The 16,372-nt window shown below is 67.5% G+C and overlaps 2 protein-coding genes across 11 annotated transcripts in view; both read right to left on the reverse strand.

The window, feature by feature from the left end:
* Nucleotides 1-234: 234 nt before the first annotated feature.
* On the reverse strand, nt 235-6,438 carry GPT (glutamic--pyruvic transaminase). 3 transcript variants are annotated; one of them, XM_057531663.1, is made up of 12 exons: nt 5,555-5,796; nt 4,251-4,549; nt 4,009-4,098; nt 3,826-3,934; nt 3,513-3,646; nt 3,127-3,370; nt 2,899-2,978; nt 2,672-2,808; nt 2,385-2,559; nt 2,153-2,308; nt 1,934-2,046; nt 1,557-1,864 (listed from the first exon to the last, which is right to left on the reverse strand). In XM_057531663.1, exons 2-12 carry the CDS (start codon nt 4,410-4,412, stop codon nt 1,774-1,776), a joined length of 1,491 nt encoding a protein of 496 aa, XP_057387646.1. In that variant the 5' UTR covers nt 4,413-4,549; nt 5,555-5,796; the 3' UTR covers nt 1,557-1,773. The 3 variants fall into 3 exon arrangements, with proteins under 3 accessions (XP_057387643.1, XP_057387646.1, XP_057387645.1); XM_057531660.1 differs by having other exon boundaries at nt 235-1,864; nt 2,755-2,978; nt 5,555-6,438; XM_057531662.1 differs by having other exon boundaries at nt 2,672-2,978; nt 5,555-6,438.
* Nucleotides 6,439-6,538: 100 nt separating this feature from the next.
* Nucleotides 6,539-16,372, reverse strand: part of PPP1R16A (protein phosphatase 1 regulatory subunit 16A) — a 30,259-nt gene continuing 20,425 nt past the window's right edge. For 5 of the 8 annotated variants that reach the window (XM_057531664.1, XM_057531668.1, XM_057531669.1 and 2 more), the window contains exons 2-10: nt 11,291-12,318; nt 9,969-10,039; nt 9,746-9,891; nt 8,535-8,638; nt 8,092-8,432; nt 7,936-8,011; nt 7,724-7,853; nt 7,336-7,501; nt 6,539-7,116 (exon numbers count right to left, since the gene is read on the reverse strand). In XM_057531664.1, the coding sequence (XP_057387647.1) occupies nt 6,742-7,116; nt 7,336-7,501; nt 7,724-7,853; nt 7,936-8,011; nt 8,092-8,432; nt 8,535-8,638; nt 9,746-9,891; nt 9,969-10,039; nt 11,291-11,549 (1,668 nt within the window). In that variant the 5' untranslated portion in view covers nt 11,550-12,318 and the 3' untranslated portion in view covers nt 6,539-6,741. Of the gene's footprint in view, nt 7,117-7,335; nt 7,502-7,723; nt 7,854-7,935; nt 8,012-8,091; nt 8,433-8,534; nt 8,639-9,745; nt 9,892-9,968; nt 10,040-10,126; nt 10,436-11,290; nt 13,681-14,818; nt 16,068-16,372 lie in introns of those variants that run through there. The other 3 variants (XM_057531667.1, XM_057531671.1, XM_057531670.1) reach the window with 3 other exon arrangements.

Raw genomic sequence — 16,372 nt, forward strand, 5'->3', positions numbered from 1 at the left:
CGAGGCGGGTCCGGTCCGGTCGGGATGGGGTCAGGGGTCACAGAGCGGCATGGCTCTGGGGCTGGGCCAGGGTTGGACAGGCTGGCATCCGCACCCGCGCCCTTGGGTCCTGGGGGCGTCAGAACGCCGAAGAACTGCAGGACTCCACGGCGGGGCTGGGGCAGCACTCTGGCCCGGGCGGCGCAACCCGGAGACGCGGCGGCCATAGAGAACGCGGGCGGGCTAGAGCGCCGGCCGCCTTCTGGCGCCCCCGGTGGCCAGCTGTCCTCGAACGTCGGAAGCGGCCGAACCCGCGGCCCATTCAGGTCCCTCCCAGGGCTATCAGATCCGGTCCCCAGACCCTAACTCTTCGGAAGTGCTTCCTGGTGTCTCACCTGGTGCCTGGTGGCCGCAGGGTCCACTGGGCCCCCCACGGAGGACCCACTATCTACTACCGCTTACTTCAGCTGCTGGACCCTCACCTCGCTGTGCTAGTGGTCTCGGCGCCCTCCCTAGGCCAGTGGCCGCAGAGCGTCGTGGAAGGCAGGAAGTTCGTGGGAAAGGCCTGAGCCCACATCCAGCCCAAGGAGGCACCCGGCTGCTGCCCGAAACGCCCTCTAGTGTCTAGCGACGAGGCCAGGAGAGCCAGTCCACGCCGGCCCCAGCCTGACCCCAGCTGGCCATGGAGAGGGCAGGGCGGGGCGGGGCGGGGCGCGGTCCACCCGACGAGAAACCTGCGCCTCCCCTGCCCTCTCCTGCCCAGAGCCTTGCTGTGTGGGGCACCTGAGGCCCAGGGGAGATAGTGAAGCAGGGACTATGGTTAACAACCACATCCAGAGTGGAGTTGGGGCCTTGGCCAACACTCTCCCTAAGCCCGTGGGTCGCTGAGGCCTGCCAACCCCTAGACCAACTTGCAGACACTTGAGCCAAGACATTCCATCAGCTGCTGAGGCCACGCGGAGTGAGCTTCCTTTCATTTCCACACATTTTGGGGGCCCAGGTTTCCTTATCTATGAAATGGGGACTACAGTGCCCACCAGAGAGGACCCTTTGTGCAGTGATCCACAACAGTGTCTGGCATGCACATCCTCGCGCGCCAGTGTCAACGACACAGGGCTGCCCGCCAGCCCCCAGCCCAGGTCCTTCAGCCCAGAGCTCCACAGGGCACCTCTTCCTCAGCATCTTCCGTGCTCTCTTCCCCCAAACTTGCCTTTGGGTGCCCCAGCTCAGGAGGGGGCCTCCCCTCTCACTGCTTCCCAGCCCAAGAACTGCATTTGCACGTGGATGTCACACACCACACACAACATGGCAAAGCGAGACCAGTTTGCTCTTCCTCCCGTCCCTGCTCTTGGGCCAGCACCACCGCTCCTCCAGCTGTCCAAAGTGGCAGCACCACTGCCCGCGCCCACTTACAGGAACCAAGACTGCCCCTTTGAGTTCTCACGGTCACTCCGCTTCCCAGTGCTCACCCCATCCCGCCAAATCCATCCTGTAAGAAGGTCACCTCCCCTGGAAGCCCTCCCTGACCACTCCTCCCGGGCCCCCAGGCCTGCACAGAACCCCACACAGAAAGGCAGTCAGGAATGGACAAGGCGGCGGAGGCGCATACAGGTGTGCACACAGCCTCCAAGCAGCCAAGCCAACCCACTGCTTTATTAGGGGCCTGAAGAGAGGCAGGGGCCCAGCCACACAGGCAGCAGGAGCAAGTCCAGAGCGCTCCAGAGACCCCAGGACCCTGAGCACTGTCCGCCCGGGGTCCTCCCTGCCGGCCCAGCCTGGCCCCCAGCAGTGTCCTCAGGAGTACTCGCGGGTGAACTTGGCGTGGAACTGGCTCAGCGTTTCCAGCAAGGGCCGCAGCTTCTCCATGGGGGGCAGAATGGTCATCCTAAAAGGGGGAAGAAGGTAAGCGAATGGGGTTGGGGTCACGGGGAGGGGTTGCGGGGCCCAGCCTCACCTGAAGTGGTAGGTGCCTTCCCGCTGCCCGAAGCCGCTGCCAGGCACCACGCAGATGCCGGTCTCCTCCAGGAGGCGGAGGCAAAAGAACATGTCGGGAGCCAGGCCCAGCTCCTGGGGCGGGCGGGCGGAGGGGCGGGTCAGGGCGGGGCGTCCCAGGCCGCGCGGGCCCCGCCCCGCCCCGCCCCGCACGCCGCACGCCGCACGCCGCACGCCGGACCTGAGCGCGCTGCACCGCGCGAGGAGGCAGCTGCACGCGCGGGAAGGAGTACATGGCTCCCTGCACCGGATTGCAGCGGATGCCGGGAGTCTCGTTGAAGACCTGCTCCGTGAGCTTGGCCTTGGCCGCCAGCTCGGCCAGCACCGCCCGCTTCTCCTGCGGCCGTGGAGGGAGATCCGGTCAGGCTGGGCCAGGGGCGCGGCGCCCTGACCCCGCGGCCCCGCCCACTCACCGCCTGGAACTGCGCGAAGGAGGGGTCTGAGGGCGCGGGCGGGCTGACCGCCACGTCTAGCAGGACCTGGCCCGGCGTGGGCGGGCACAGGCGCACGCTCCGCAGCTTCTGCATCTGCTGCTGTACCGCTGCGTCCATGTTCACCAGCTCCACGTAGCCGCCGCGGAAGCCGCACCTGCGAGGCGAGGGCGGGCGTCGAGGCAGGGCAGGCAAGGAGGGGCCGGCCTGGCGGGCGAAATGAGCCAGGCCGCGGCCCGGGTGCCCGGCCCCGCCCGGCCAGCACGCACTCGCCCATGTAGCCCTTGGAGACCGAGTGGAAGGAGGCGAGCTCCTGCCGCGCCGCGTATGGCGGCCCCATCTCCGTGAGCACCTTCTTGAACGAGTGGAACTGCGAGCCCTCGGCGTACACGTTGTCCTGGTACACCTGGACGGGCGGACGGGCGACAGCGGGGTGCGTCACGGGGGCGCGCGCCGCCGCCCTCCGACCCCTACCTGCGGGGGCCCCGGCCAGCACCTCATCGGCCAACAGGAAGAGCCCCTCCTCAAAGGCGAAGCGGATCACGGCCTCAATGCACTCGCGGGTCTGCACCTGCCCTGGGGCACAGACGGGTCCGGGGTCGGCTGAGGGGGCGCGCTGCTCTCCGCGGGGCGGCGGGCGGAGGGGTAGGCTGACCCAGGCGCAGAGGGCGGGGGTGCCTGTTCGGGCCAGGGCGGGGGGGCGGGGGCGGGTAGGGGCGCGCACCGGTGGGGTTGCCGGGGTTGATGATGCAGAGCGCGCGGGGCCGACAGTGGTCACGCGCCTGGAGCAGCGCGCGCCGCAGCTCGGCCACGTCGAGCGCCCAGGCGCGCTCCTCGTCCAGGTAGTAGTCCACCTGCACCGCGCTGAGCTCGGCCAGCGCGGCGGAGTAGAGTGGATACTGAGGGATGGGGATGAGCACGCCCGTGCGCGTGCGACCCTCGCCGGCCACCAGCAACTTCAGCAACGTCTGTGGGTGGGACCCGGAGGCGGGGTTGGCGGGCCGAGGGCTGCACCCGTCCCCCGCCCCGGGCGCCGCCGTGTCAGGACGAGCCGACCCGCTCGGCCGCGCACTAGGAGCCGCGGTGTCTTCCCGCGCTGCCCCGGCCTACCACGATGGCGTCGCTGGCCCCCGTGGACAGGAAGATGTTATTGGGGTCGGCGGGAATGCCTCCATCGCGCCGCTCAATGTACCGCGCCACGTCCTCGCGGATCAGCTGGGTGCCAGAGCTGATGCTGTAGGCCCCTGGGCCCGGGGACAGGGAGGACGGGGTGGGAGTGGGGGTGGGACAGGTGAGGTCCCCTTGCATCCCTCCCGAGGAGATCCGCCCCTTCCAGCGGGCAGATCCCCCCGTCTCCTGGGACAGCCTCCTCCAGCTCCTGTTCCTGCCCCTCCCTGGGGCTTGGGCAGGTTCTGGCACTCACCCAGGCTGTGGCCCCCACATGCCTGCAAGATGCGCTCCGCCCTCCTCTTGGCGTCGTCGGGGAAGTCAGGGCTGTTCAGGAGATCAGGGTGGACGCAGAGCGCCAGGACCTGGGAGGAGCGAGTGCTGGGGCCAGGGCACATGGGCTCACAGGGAAGGGGTGCAGGGCAGTACTGAGCCTCACCTGGCGCAGGAAGGTGATAGGCGTCTGCCCCATGGCCTGTGCGTCCCCGATGTTAGCTCGGATGACCTCAGTGAAGGGCTTCTTTACGCCCTGTGGCGGGGGGGCGGGGGGGGCATGGGCAGTGACAACGGACCTTATCGCTCCCACAGGCCTTGTCTCATTCGGCCCACGGGTGGGGGGAGAATGGGGCCACTCAGTGCCCCGGTGCAGCCCTGAGGCAGTGGTGGGGCTCAGGATCCTACCTGGCGCAGCTCCTGCTCCAGCTCCAGCGCCCGCAGCACGATTGGGCCTCGTACCGCATACTCCACCTTCCGGACACACGGGTTCATGGTGTCCAGCGTCAGCACCTTCTCCTTCAGCCCGTTCGTTGCAGCCTGACCGTGGTCACCTGTTCTCAAGGCCATGATCCTGCTCGGACCGGGCAAGAAGGAGACTCAGGAGGCGTCAGGATCCAGAAGTGTAGGTGAGGGAAGCTGGGTCCCGGCTTGGTGGGCCAGGGCTGGGAAGGGGGCACCCTCTTCACTGCAGCCTGCTGGCCCCACTGAAACGGACAGAAAAGGCTGAAGGAGCTGGGCCCGCCAGGCCCCGCCCCACCCGTCTGGGCACAGTTCTGCCCTGGGGAGCCACAGGGAGTGGGTGAGAAGACAGGCGGGGCTTGGGGTGAGGCCCAGTGCCCGCCCAGTGTCCCCATGACAGGGGAGCAGGAGACCCACATGGGAGGTAGGGACAGACGGAAGGGTCAAGCAGCTCTGAGGGACTAGGCTTGGGGGAGGGGAGGTGGGCTGAGTGCCCTGAGGGGTTGGCAGAGCCTGGCAGAGCTGAACCTGGAGGGGAGAATGAGGCCTGGGGCCTCTGGAGATTTACCCCAGTAGGGCTCGGCCGAGGCCTAGCCCTTTTGGACCCCCCCATCTTTGCTTGGGCCAGCAGAGTAGGCCTGTCTCCCGGGTAACTGAGCCAGGCCTCAGGAATCCTGGGGCTGTCCGGGGAGGGGAGTGAGGCTTCAGATGCGGGGGTTCCATCTGGCCCCTCCTGCGCTGGGGACCATGGCCCGCGGCAGCAAGAGCCCTGGGGCCGGACCTTGGTCCCCCATCAGTGCTGCAAGGCTGGAGTCGTTGGGTTGGGGTGTTGGGGGAGGGGCAGGGCAGCTCTGGGCCTTCGCAGGGCCCTTGGACACCTCAGCTGCTCTGGGCTGCTGTCCTGCCCTTTCGCCAAACACACACCAGCCTGGGGCTGCCCTTGGGGCCACACCACAGGCAGGGTGACCTAAGCGTCCCTTCCCTGTGGCTCCTGATTGGTGGAGAGAGTGGGAAGCGAGCCATGATAAGCCCTCAGGGCCCCACCTCCACAGGCCCTGCAGGGAGCTGATAGGCCTTGCCCAGCGGTGGCCACCGCAGCACCAGGATCTGGCTCCGCAGCGAGGGTCAGGGAGCAGGAGGCCCTCTCAGCTGAGCGGGGCTGTGGGTGGCTGGTCAGGCCTGTGGAAGGCTTGGCCCCTTTGCTCCTGCCGGCTGGAGAGGAAACAGGAGGCCAGACGGCAGCCTCTCACCTGCGTCTCCTGCTCTGCTGCTGCCTCTGTCACCTCTGCCTCCCAGTCTGCAGGCCTCTCTGGGCCCCGGGCTGGAGAACAGGTTAATATGGGCCCAGCCGCAGGCAGAGCCAGGCCCCGCCCGCCCCCTGGCAGCAGGGCCATGTGGCAGCTGTGGTGGCAAGTGGACCTTGGGCAGCGCACCACCCCACACTCTAAATTTAACCAGCAGCCTCCCCGCGGCCCCCCCCCGCTGTGCTGAGGACACCCCTCCAACCACTGATGCTCAGGGATGGGGGGGTGGGGCCTGTGGACACTGGGCTGACCAGGTCAATGTCCAGCGGAGAGGGTGACCCAAGCCCATGCCACCCAGCACTGGTGGCCATGCCAAGCAACCTGCCCTGGACAGATGAGCTGGCAGTGCCCCAGCCCTCCCAAGTGAGGCCCCAAAGGGGCCCTGTCACCCTGACACATCGTGCCTGGTCAGCTCAGAGCCTCAGCAGCCAACTGTTGGCCCTCCTTGCCAGCCTGAGCAGAAGCTGGCAGCCAGGCCCCAAGATCGGGGCTGCATGCCAGTAATGGGGAACCCGCCCCCCACCAGGGAGGCTTCTGACGCTAGCCTTGTACCACTTTGACCTCTGGCTCTTACCCAAGAGTCTTATGGAAAATACTCTCTCCTTTTCCAAGCCAGGATCCCTGCCTCTCCAGCATGGACACCCCCAGCCCTGGCCAACAAGGAGTGTCCTTCTGAAGCTCCCCGTTCCCCTCAAGAAAGCAAAGAATTACAGAGGCGTCTCCAGGAGGCAGGGGAGGCAGGGTGCAGTAAACACTAGGCCTCTTGCCGGGGGCGTGGGCCTCACGCCCACACAGGGGCTGGGCACCACAGGCAAGCCCCAGCACGTGCCCACAGCCCTCAGGTGCTCACAGGGCCAGGCGCACCCAGGCCCAGCAGCGCAGCAGCTCCCCACCATGGCAGTGGCGGCCCAGCTGAGACACATGACGGGGCAGGTGGCAGAACGGCCCTTTATTGAGTCACAGAATGAAACTAGGTCTCCGCAGCCAGGTGCTTCCCAGGTACAGCTTCTGCCACAGGTCCGTCCCCGAGGAAGGAGGAGGCTGGCAGCCTAGCCCGGAACACACGTTGCGGTACGCAGAGCAGGGGCCCTGGGCCTGGCAGTGGGACCTTGGGCACCCCAAGCGCCAGCCCCTCACATGAGCAGGCAGCACGGCCTCTTCTCCACGCGGGCCTCTTCTGAGGGGGCTGTGAGTTTGAGCAGGGGTGGGTCTCCACCAGCCCCGGGGCCACACTCCAGCTGGGGGGTCTCGGTGTCCACAGGCAGTTCAGACTCAGCGGCCTCGAGCCCCTCAGGCGGGGGTCGCTGCAGCTTAGCGGCAGCCCGCTGACGCTTCAGCTCTGCCAGGGTGTGGGGGGTCTTGGCCTGGACCAGGGCGTCAGGGGTGGTGCTCTCCACGGGGCTCAGCTGGTAGGAGACACTTCGGTCCAGCCGCTTGGAATACAGGTGCCGCCCGGGGGGGCTCCCCACTCGCCCGTTGTGCTGCCTGGCCGCCTCTGGGTCCTCCTCCTGTGTGGGGAGCACAGGCCCCAGAGGCCATCAGGAGGGTCCCCTCTGGCCTGGGGTGCCGGGCTGCATGGCGGTCCAAGGGCAGAAACGCGGGTGGGGGCGGCAACTGACGCCCACGGGGCGCGAGTCTTGCATGTGGGGGCAGGGTCACTGGTCCCACCAGGTCCTGAGGCTGGTACGGAGGGAGGCGGGGCACGGGCACGGCTGGGCGGGGCTCACTTCGGGGGGCGGCCGCCGGAGCTCCGCATCGGTCTGGCGGTCCTCATCCTCCTCAGACGGCTCCGGGCTGGTAGGCGGGGGCTGTTGCCACACGATGGCCTCCTGGGCGTGCTCCTTGCGGTACAGGCTGGTGCGCTGGGTCAGGCTCACCCGCCTCACCACCTTCCTGGGAGGGGGCGGGCAGGAGGAGTGGAGGGGGGAGACACCGCCTTCCCTGCGGACTCTGCCCCGAGCTCCAGCGGGCACGTAGGCCTGCCAGCTGACATCAGCAGGGACAAAGCCCGGGGCAGAGCCCAAGGGGCGAGGGGAGGGGAGAGGGGTGCTGAGGGCTCGGGGGTGGGGTGCTGGGCGGGCCCGCGGGGGCCTGGCGGGAGGGGCGGGCACTTACCCCCGGCTGCCGGCGCTAGAGGTGCGTCGACGCAGCAGAGAACGCTGGCGGCCCTGGGCGCGCAGGAGCGCGTCGTGCTTGTGTTTCAGCTCCAGCAGCTTGGCCCGCACCTCCTCGTCCCCGCACACGTCTGAGGAGGAGTGGCCGGAGGGTCAGCGGCGCCCGCCCACCCGCCCGCCCCCGACACCGGGAGGATGCGGCCCCAGGCTCACCGAGAGGCGTCTCGTCCATCAGGGATTTGCCGTTCAGGTCAGCCCCGTGTGCCACGAGCAGCTCCACCAGGTGCACCTGTGGGCCGGCGAGCCCGGGCTGCTGAAGCCTGCGGAGCCGCCGAGCCCGCCCGGCCCCACCGCCCCGCAGGCGCTCACCTGGCCCCAGTAGGCCGCCGCGTGCAGTGGCTCCCAGCCGTCGCGGTCCTTGGTGCTCAGGCTGGCCCTGTGTGCCAGCAGCAGCGCAGCCGCCTCGCCGAACCCATTAGCCGCGGCGATGTGTAGCTGCAGGCAAACCGCCGGCCCCTGAGTCCCGGCCCTGGTTCGGCCGGCAGCAGCCTCCCCTGCCTGGGTCCCGCGCGGCCCCGTCCTCACCAGCGTGGCCCCGTGGTCCCGGGGGGCATTGAGGTCTGCCCCCGCCTGCAGCAGGCTCCGGACGTCCTCCAGCATATGCAGCTCGGGCAAGGCCCGGGCCCGCTCGATGCTGTCCTGGGTGATGCCTGCGGGGCAGTGGGCTCAGGGCTCCACCCCCAGCACACCACCCACCGCACCCCGCACCCCCCTGCCCCGGCGGGCAGGCAGGCGGGCGGGGCTGCACGCACCACGGCTGGCCATGGCCGTCTCCAGGCAGTCCAGTGTCTGCTCGTCCTCACACAGGTCGTAGGGCATGTTCCCATCCGTGTTGACTGCCAGGAGGTCAGCACCGCTGCGGGAAGGGTGGACGGGGCGCTGGTCACAGGGCCCTTCTCCCCCAGCGGAGGCCCCCAGTACCCTCTCAGAGGCCCTCCACCTAGGGCTGCCTCAGAGGGGGCCCAGGCCTCACGTGCTGCAGTGAGAGGCAGCCCCTCGGCCCTGGATGCTGTCCTGGGGCCAGGTGGGCTGTCCTGCAGTCTCCACCATGTCTGATTTTTCAGGTTCCTGGCACGCCTCTGCCCCCATGAATACGTACAGTGGGCTCACTTGCCACGAGGGGGTGCCAAGGCTCTGGGGGCCCCAGGCAGCGGAAGGTGGTGGGGAGAGAGCCTGGGTGTCAGGAGAGCGCTGTGGGGAGCTGAAGGAGAGCCTGAAACACAAGGCTGGGTGCCCACTGTGGAGGGACACGGCGTGGGGCTAGTGGCCACCTGGGCGCACCCCCTTGCTGCCCCGTGACGCTGCACACCCAGCCCGTCCCACTCCAAGGCATCTGTGTGCAAACGGGAGCCACCGCCATCCACCCACACACCCACCACTGTTGCCTGGACTGCTCCAAGGCCAGCCAGTGGGGGACTCCTGGATCCTAGTGAAGCTGACCACCCTCTCCGTTCACCAAGGCAGGTGTTCAGGAGCCCAGCCCTGCTCTGCGCTCCTTGTTAACGGCCCCACCTGTGTCCAGGTATCCCCCCTTGCCAATTTCTCCCTCGTGGCTCTGACTAGAATGGCATTTCTCTGTGCAGACCCTGGGAAGGCCAGAAGACCAGAGCAGGAGGTCGAGGCCTGTCCTCAAGGAGTTCCCATGCTCTTCATGGTGTGAGCAGCCTGGCAGGCGGAGGACCGCACTGCCCTGAGTATGTGCTAGTTCCCTTGGGTGGCAGCATCCGTGGTCTCGGCCCACGTCCCGCTCTGCACGCCAGGGTGCAGGCAGGGTAAGCAAAGGTCAGTGGGAACACAAGAGGCCAGGGTCCAGGCACACTTTCCCACAGAGATGAGATGCCTGAGCGGTGTCTTCGGATGAACTACCCACTGCAAGGAAGGTCCTGCCTGCCCCTGGCCCAGCTGCAGCCCCTCCCTGATAGAGACGCCCACTCCATCCACACCTGCTCCTAGTGGGCCCTACCGAGCAATGAGCAGCTCCACCAGGTGCAGGTGGCCACAGGTGGCCGCGGCATGCAAGGGTGTCCAGCACTCACTGTCACGGGCATTGACCTTGGCCCCAGCCTCCAGGAGCTGCTGCACCATCTCCCGGAAGTCATCGATGCAGCTCTGCAAAGCACGTGGCCTGAGTGCCCGAGCCGCAGGCCAGGGCCCCATCCTCTCCTCGCACCCTCAGCGAGGCTGACCTGATGCAGGGCGGTCAGGCCGTCCTCATTGGCCAGGTCAGGGCTGACCCCACTCTCGAGGAACTGGCGGACTGCAGAGAGGAGGGGGGTGCATTCAGGGCACAGAAGTCCCGCCACAGGCCAGCGCCATCCTGCTCAGGTCCCTGCACCTGGGATACCTGGGCTGACTGCTGTGCGTAGCCGGGAGAGCAGAGGACGGGGAGAAAGGCAGTGGTACAGGTGACAGGAGGGACACCAGAGCTCAGGCCGAGGGCTCAGGAGCTGGGGCCCCAAGCCGGGTACAGACAGCAGCACTCTGCCTGTACCCTCCAGCAGGGCGCCCTCCTGAGCCATGGCACTAGGGCCCTCCTGTGTGACAGCCACCTGCGCCGTCACCCCCTGGGCCTGGGTGCTGGCACCTTCTGTCAGCCATCCCTGTGTCAGGTCCCATGCTTCCCCCAGACAGACAGACACACACACACACACACACACACACACACACACACACACACACACACACACACACACACACACACACACACACACACACACACACACACACACACACCCCCCACACCCCCCCCTACCCACCTACCCACCTACCCTCTCTGGCACTTGCTGCAGCCAAGAGTGTGGGCCCAAGGTGCCCGCCCAGGCCTGGCCCTCCCTGGCTGCACCCTCCTCCCCGCAGCTCCCATGCACTGGCCTGAGGCACACCCTACCCCTCCTTGCCCTCTGCACCCCAGCTTCTACGGCAGAGGCCCCTGCCCGGGAGGGAGGCAGAAAGCACCCTCGGGAGTCTCCTGGGACAGCAGAGGGGCTGTGAGCATGTGGGCACAGGAAAGGAACAGGAAGCCTGCCCAAAGTTCAGGCCTGTCGTCTGGGAAGGTTCTGATGGGAAGAAGGAAGAAGTCAGAGGCAGAGCCAGGGGCAGGCATCGAGGGGGCCAGCCCGGACGGGGAGCCCCGCTCCCTGTGCTCTAGCCTGCCCAGGTGGGCTCCACCGTACTCCCGTATGGAGGCTCAGGACCCAGGCAAGCAGGTGTCCCGAGGCAAGCCCAGCGCCCTGGCGAGAGGCGGCGAAGACTGGGCAGCTCCCGGCCCACCTGAACCAAGCCCTGTGGGCCCACCCAGGGCCCCCGCCCATCCCCCTAGGCCTCACCTTCACTGCAGGACCCTCCGCAGGCTGGCCTGTGAGGGCTACCCTGGGGGCTCCCACCACTTGGGGTCTGTGGCTGAGGACGCTGGGCCTCGCCCTTGGCGGACCTCTCGAGGCCTGCGCCGGGGGACAGGGACAGGGACAGGGACAGGGCTGCCTGCCGTGCGCGGCTGGCCCACACTCGCCTTCCTCCAGGTCGTTCCGGGCAGCCGCCTCCAGAAGGGCAACGCTGGGGGTGAAGAGGACCCGCTTCTGTGGCCAGCCGCCGGCCGCCTCCTTCTGTGACTGCTTCCGCGGGCCCCTCCTGCCGTGGGCCTCCTTCTCAGCCTGGGCCCACATCTTCACCTGCTGGGCACGTCGCTTCTGGGCGTGCTTCAGCCGCTCCTGTGTGCTCATCCTGCCCACCATGGGCATCTCTGCCAGCAGCTCCAGGTGCTCGGCCATGGCGGGGGCTGCCTGCCAGGGGGGCTGCTGGGGGCACCGGACGGGGAAGCGCGGGGGCCAGGCTGGGCCTGAGAGGCGGGGCAGCTGGCTGGACTGGCGCCCTGGGGGGCATCCCCTCTCTAAGGCTCGGTGTCCTCTGCCCCTGGCAAGGCTGGGTCAGGAGGCCCCCCACTGTGACCAGACCCGGGCAGCCATGAGGGGCCCGGGTCCCAGGCAGAAAGGGCAGCAAGGGAGGGCGCCTGCAGCCGGCCTCCCAGGGCCTGGGCACCTCGGCTGCCCAATGGACAAGGCCTCCCTCCCTCGTGGGGTCGGGGTGCCCACCCTGTGGGAAGCAGTCCTGAACCCGGCCAGCCTCAGTTCAGGGTCTGAAGCTAATGACCCAGATGACGAAATTGCAGCTCCGTGACACCTCGCCGAGGGGAAGGGGAGGCCAGGACAAGGGGCAGAGGCCCCTGTGAGCCCTAAAAGCCCCTCTCACCTAACAGGCCTTAGGGGACCAGGTGGGGTCTAGGAGCAGCCATGGCGGGGGCCTTCTCTCCCCACGCCCCCAGCCTTCTGGGGTCGGTGCTAACGAGGAGGTGTGGCCACAGGGGGCCCGGGCGGGTGTGTGTCCAGAGTCCCGGGGTCCGGCCCCCAGCGTCCGGGGCTGAGGCTCTCTAAGCGGCCGGGGCACCGAGGGTACAGCGGGCCTGGCAACTGTGTCTTCAGGAAGGCCTCCCCTTCGGAGGAGCCGGCGGCCCAGCTGTACACGGCAGGTGCTCCCGCTGGCCTGAGAGGAGGAAGCAGGAAGCGCGTCAAGGCCAGACGGCGGAGACGGGCTCCACCCGGAGCCCCGCCCTGTGTGAGGGCAAGCCCTGCCCGGGAGATCCTGGCGGAGGGGAGGGGGCTGGCTGTGCCCGCATTCTGGCCCACACACTCGGTGTTTCCAGCAAGGGCTCTGCAGGCTGTGCGGCTGAGAGAGGGGAGCAGGGGCGGCACTGCCAGCTCGCGGCGGCCCCTCAAGGCCCCCGGCTCGGCCCTTGCCCCGCAGCACCCCTGACCTGTGCGCCCTGGGCTGGGCTGGGCTGGCCAAGGTCACCTTCTCCTTGGGCTCTCCCGGACTCCCCGAGGGCTGTGCGGCCTACGGCCTTCCCGAGGGCGGGCCCTGCCGCCTGGGCCCCGGGCCGCCCTGCTGCTGGGCTGCAGCTGCGGAGGGTGGAGGGCCTGGCCTGTCCTGACCAGCACCCCAGCTCCTCACCGCCCGAGTCTGGGCCTCTTCCTCGCCGGGCTTTCTGTTTCTAGCTCAGGCCGCTTGGCGCTTCCCTCTGCCATCCTGGGCGGCGGTCCAAGCCCTGGTCGTGTGAACACAGGCGCAGGTGGCCTGCCTGACAGGTGGGCAGGCAGCTGGGCTGGGGCACAGCCCACGGTCCCCACCATGGCCCGTCCTGCCTAGCACGCCCGGTGTGCTCACTAGGCATGGTCCCAGGACACTCCTCGGGAGGCCATGGCCATGCTCCACCTAGAAGGTACCCACCTGCAGCTCAGCCTGCCCACCGGGAGTCCCCATTCCCAGTCGGCCAGACCTTGTGGCCATCCAGAGACTGACCCAGCCTTCTTCTGGCCAGACTTGTACTCAGGGGTCTCAGTGAGTGCCCCCTTCTTTCTGGAAGGGAACTGTCCTGGGCCAGATCAAATGAGGTCAGGTCCCTCCTGCCCCGGGACCCCCAGTGTACTGGGAGCTTCGCTTTACAGCTCTGCCTTGCCCTGGACTTTGCTGGCACTCCAGCGATCCGCTCTGCGAGCCAGGCCTCAGAGGCTTCCTGGGGACAGGATAGAGGACCAGCGAGGCCCAGAAAAGAGCTCTCCAGGCAGCACTCCTGCTCCAGGCAGCCAGCCCCCAGCTGGCCACCTCTGCAGACTGCTGGGGCCAGGCAGACAGTGAGCTGCCTAGGCCCCCTGCCTGGATCCCCCAAGTCCCGCCTCTGCCCCCGAGACACCACTTCTCCCCCGAGACGGAGACAGGCAGGAGGCCTGCAGGCCCCGTGCCAGCTCCCCACCCATGAGGCTGGGGGTGGATCCCAGACCATACCCAAGGCATGGCAGAGCTTTCACTGGCTCTGTAAGACTCTCCCTCCCTGCTGGCCGCTCACAGGTAGCCTCCTGTTCCCCTGGAGGGAGCTGGGACCCCCTCCAGCCCACACATGGGATCTTCACCTCTCTGGGGTAGGCCTCTGAAGAGCCTGCCCCAAGAGACCCCAGGAAGGAGCAAGGCACTCTGCCCAGGCCACCCCCGACCCCGTCTCCGCCGTGGGAAGGGGAAGGGGACCCACAGGGGATGCCACCCCGACCCTGTCCACGAGGGAGGAAGTACCCTGCAGGCCGAGGCTCCGCGGCAGAGCCGGCTCACAGGGCCTCGGGGACCGTCTTCCCCAGGTGGCGCCGACATCAGAGCCACAGCCCGATTTTGTTAAGCTTGACAAGATTTAGGAGACGTCATCTACCCATCATTTTATGGAAGAAAGGAGATTTTGACGCCCACGTCCTACAGAAATTCCCCTAGAGGGGCATTCCCTGATGGTCCAGTGGTTAGGGCTCCATGGTTCCACTGCACGGGTTCGAGTCCCTGGTCAGGGAACTAAGACCCCTGCATGCGGGGGGAGCAGGGTGGGGGACAGAAAAAAACCTAAAATAGAATAACCACCAGCTTTTCAAATTGAACAGGTGTTGTGTTTTCTAGCTGTTGTTTTCTTATTTTGAAGGCCACCCATGAAAATACATCTGGGGCAGGATCTGAAGCCTCACCCAGCCCCACCCCTGTGCCCCAGGCCACACGGGGCTCAGGATAGAGACCTGCTCCCTGTGGGCCCCCAACGGCCCGGGCACTGCACACTGGAGACTCTGGTCTCCTGCTGGGCTACAGCAGCTCAACCGGGTCCTCAGCCCCCTACTCTGGGGGACCCACCTGCCTGAAGCCCCAGGTCCCCTCTGGGCCCCTTTAGCAGCACTCCTTGCTGGAAGCTGCCTGAGGACAGTCTACATGTGACCTTGGGTGGGTCCTTGGGCCGCTGGACAGCCTCCTCTGAGAGAAAGGTGACCCCAGGGAGTCCCAGGACCCCGCTGCAGTGGGCGGCCATCCTGGAACAGTCTCCATGGGGGGCAGCACAGTGCCCAGCCCCCGCCCCCCAAGCTGAGTCTAAGCTCTCCGCCTGCTGCCCCTCCTCAAGCCCCCCTCTTCCGCCTCCTCCCAGCCACACAGTCCAGGAACAGTCCCCCCAGGCTGGAAGACTCACCCCTCAGCTGAGCCACAAAGGCCAGGGCAGCTCAGTGGAGTCTCAGCAACTGACCACCGCGCCACACCCAGGCCACGGGGGCCAAGCAGGGCGGCTGCCGCCTCAGCCCACAAATCCTGCCCCAAGCCTCCCTGGAATGTCAAACAGAGATAATCTGGACGGTTTTTCCACTTCTCAGCTCCATGCCTGGGGCGCTGCATGGGAGTGTGGGGCTGAGGTGGGAGGAGCCTTCTGGAAGGACAGTGGCCACTGCCCCTCATCCTCTGAGCCCATGCCACTGGACTACGTCCAGAGTCTGTCGAGAGTACCCCTGAACACCCGGCTTACGGGGCCCAGCGCAGGCCCTCGGCGTGGACAGACACATGCTGGCCTGAGTGTCTCAGCGGCCCCTCCCCATCCAGTCCCAGCCCTGCGCCAGCAGGCCCCTGTCATTATCCCCGTTTCCCACCTGGGGAACCGAGGCCTGAACCCGTGGGGCCCTGCTGACGCCGCCACCGTCCTGCCTCTCGTGCCCACTTCCCAGCATCTGTGAGAATCAGGGACAGTGTAGCAAGAGCCCAGAGCCTTTGAGGGTCGGGAAGTGTCCCTTCACTCACCCAGGGACAGGGAGGCTGTGCCTTGCTCAGAGAGAGGAAAGGAGAGATGAAGGGGCAGGGTGGGGGGCGCAGAGCCTCAGAGAAGGGCTGGGGGCGTGCGAGGAGGAGTGGGGTGCCCCCCTTCCCTCAGGTTCTGGGGGCTTCGCATCCCCGTCCTGCTTAAGGTTTGTTGGAGCTGGTTTTCCTTGTGGCTTTATCTACGACAGCAAAAGATGGGGAATGACCAGCTGCTCCTCACTCTGGGAAGAGCGAAGTGTGTGTTGCCATCCTGCAGAGTCACACACACAGACGTGCCCATTAGCAGGTGAGGGCATGTAAATGTCACGGGCGAGGGGCTGGGGCCTGGTTGCCGAAACCCCGAGGCAGAGCTGACCCCGCCGCGTTGCAGGCGGGGCATCTGTTTGCTCGGGGACCACGAGTAGCTGGACTTCATCCCTGGGCCGACCCCCTGCCCCATCCCCTCACCCTTCCGCCCCAGCCTGGCTCACCTGGGAAGCCTCCCATCCCCGCTGCATATCCGGCTGCCGCAGGCACAAGTCCACCAAGGGCACCGTTCGTCCCGCAGAGGACCAGCCAGCTGGGGGCCCACCCGGTCCGTGCCCAGGGCCACGTGCTGGGACCTGGAGGGCGGCCTCGGGTGGGGACCTGCTCAGGGAGGGAACCCGACGCCCCAAGGGCAGGGTCTGGCTCACAACAGGCACTCCGCCATCGGTCTGGCCATGCCGTCCCCAGCCCTGCCCCATGGGCCTGGCCTGGGGGTGGCCTAGGGTCGGGGGACAAGGAAAACTGGCCTGCCCTCAGAGGAGGTGCAGGACGTGCGCTGGTGAGTAGGAGGGCCACCGTGGCCCCGGGGTGGGCCCACCTGACGGGCCCAGAGAGGGGTCGGGGGCACCGGCAGCGGGGTGGGGTGGGCCGAGGAGGTGTGAGCAGCAAGGACGGAGAGGCCAGGAGCCAAGCA

This window comes from Balaenoptera acutorostrata, chromosome 17, assembly GCF_949987535.1.
Source record: "Balaenoptera acutorostrata chromosome 17, mBalAcu1.1, whole genome shotgun sequence".
NCBI classification, from domain to species: domain Eukaryota; kingdom Metazoa; phylum Chordata; class Mammalia; order Artiodactyla; family Balaenopteridae; genus Balaenoptera; species Balaenoptera acutorostrata.

Bases quoted from the DNA above. Each gene is read 5' to 3' on its own strand.
- GPT (XM_057531660.1), bottom strand. From the start codon at position 4,412: ATGGCCTTGAGAACAGGTGACCACGGTCAGGCTGCAACGAACGGGCTG. The intron at 3,371-3,512 runs GTAGGCCGGGGC...TCCCACCCACAG, and splicing joins GGGCCAGCGACGCCATCGTG to ACGTTGCTGAAGTTGCTGGT. The intron at 2,047-2,152 runs GTCCGGCGTGCG...CGCCCGCCCCAG, and splicing joins GCGCGGTGCAGCGCGCTCAG to GAGCTGGGCCTGGCTCCCGA.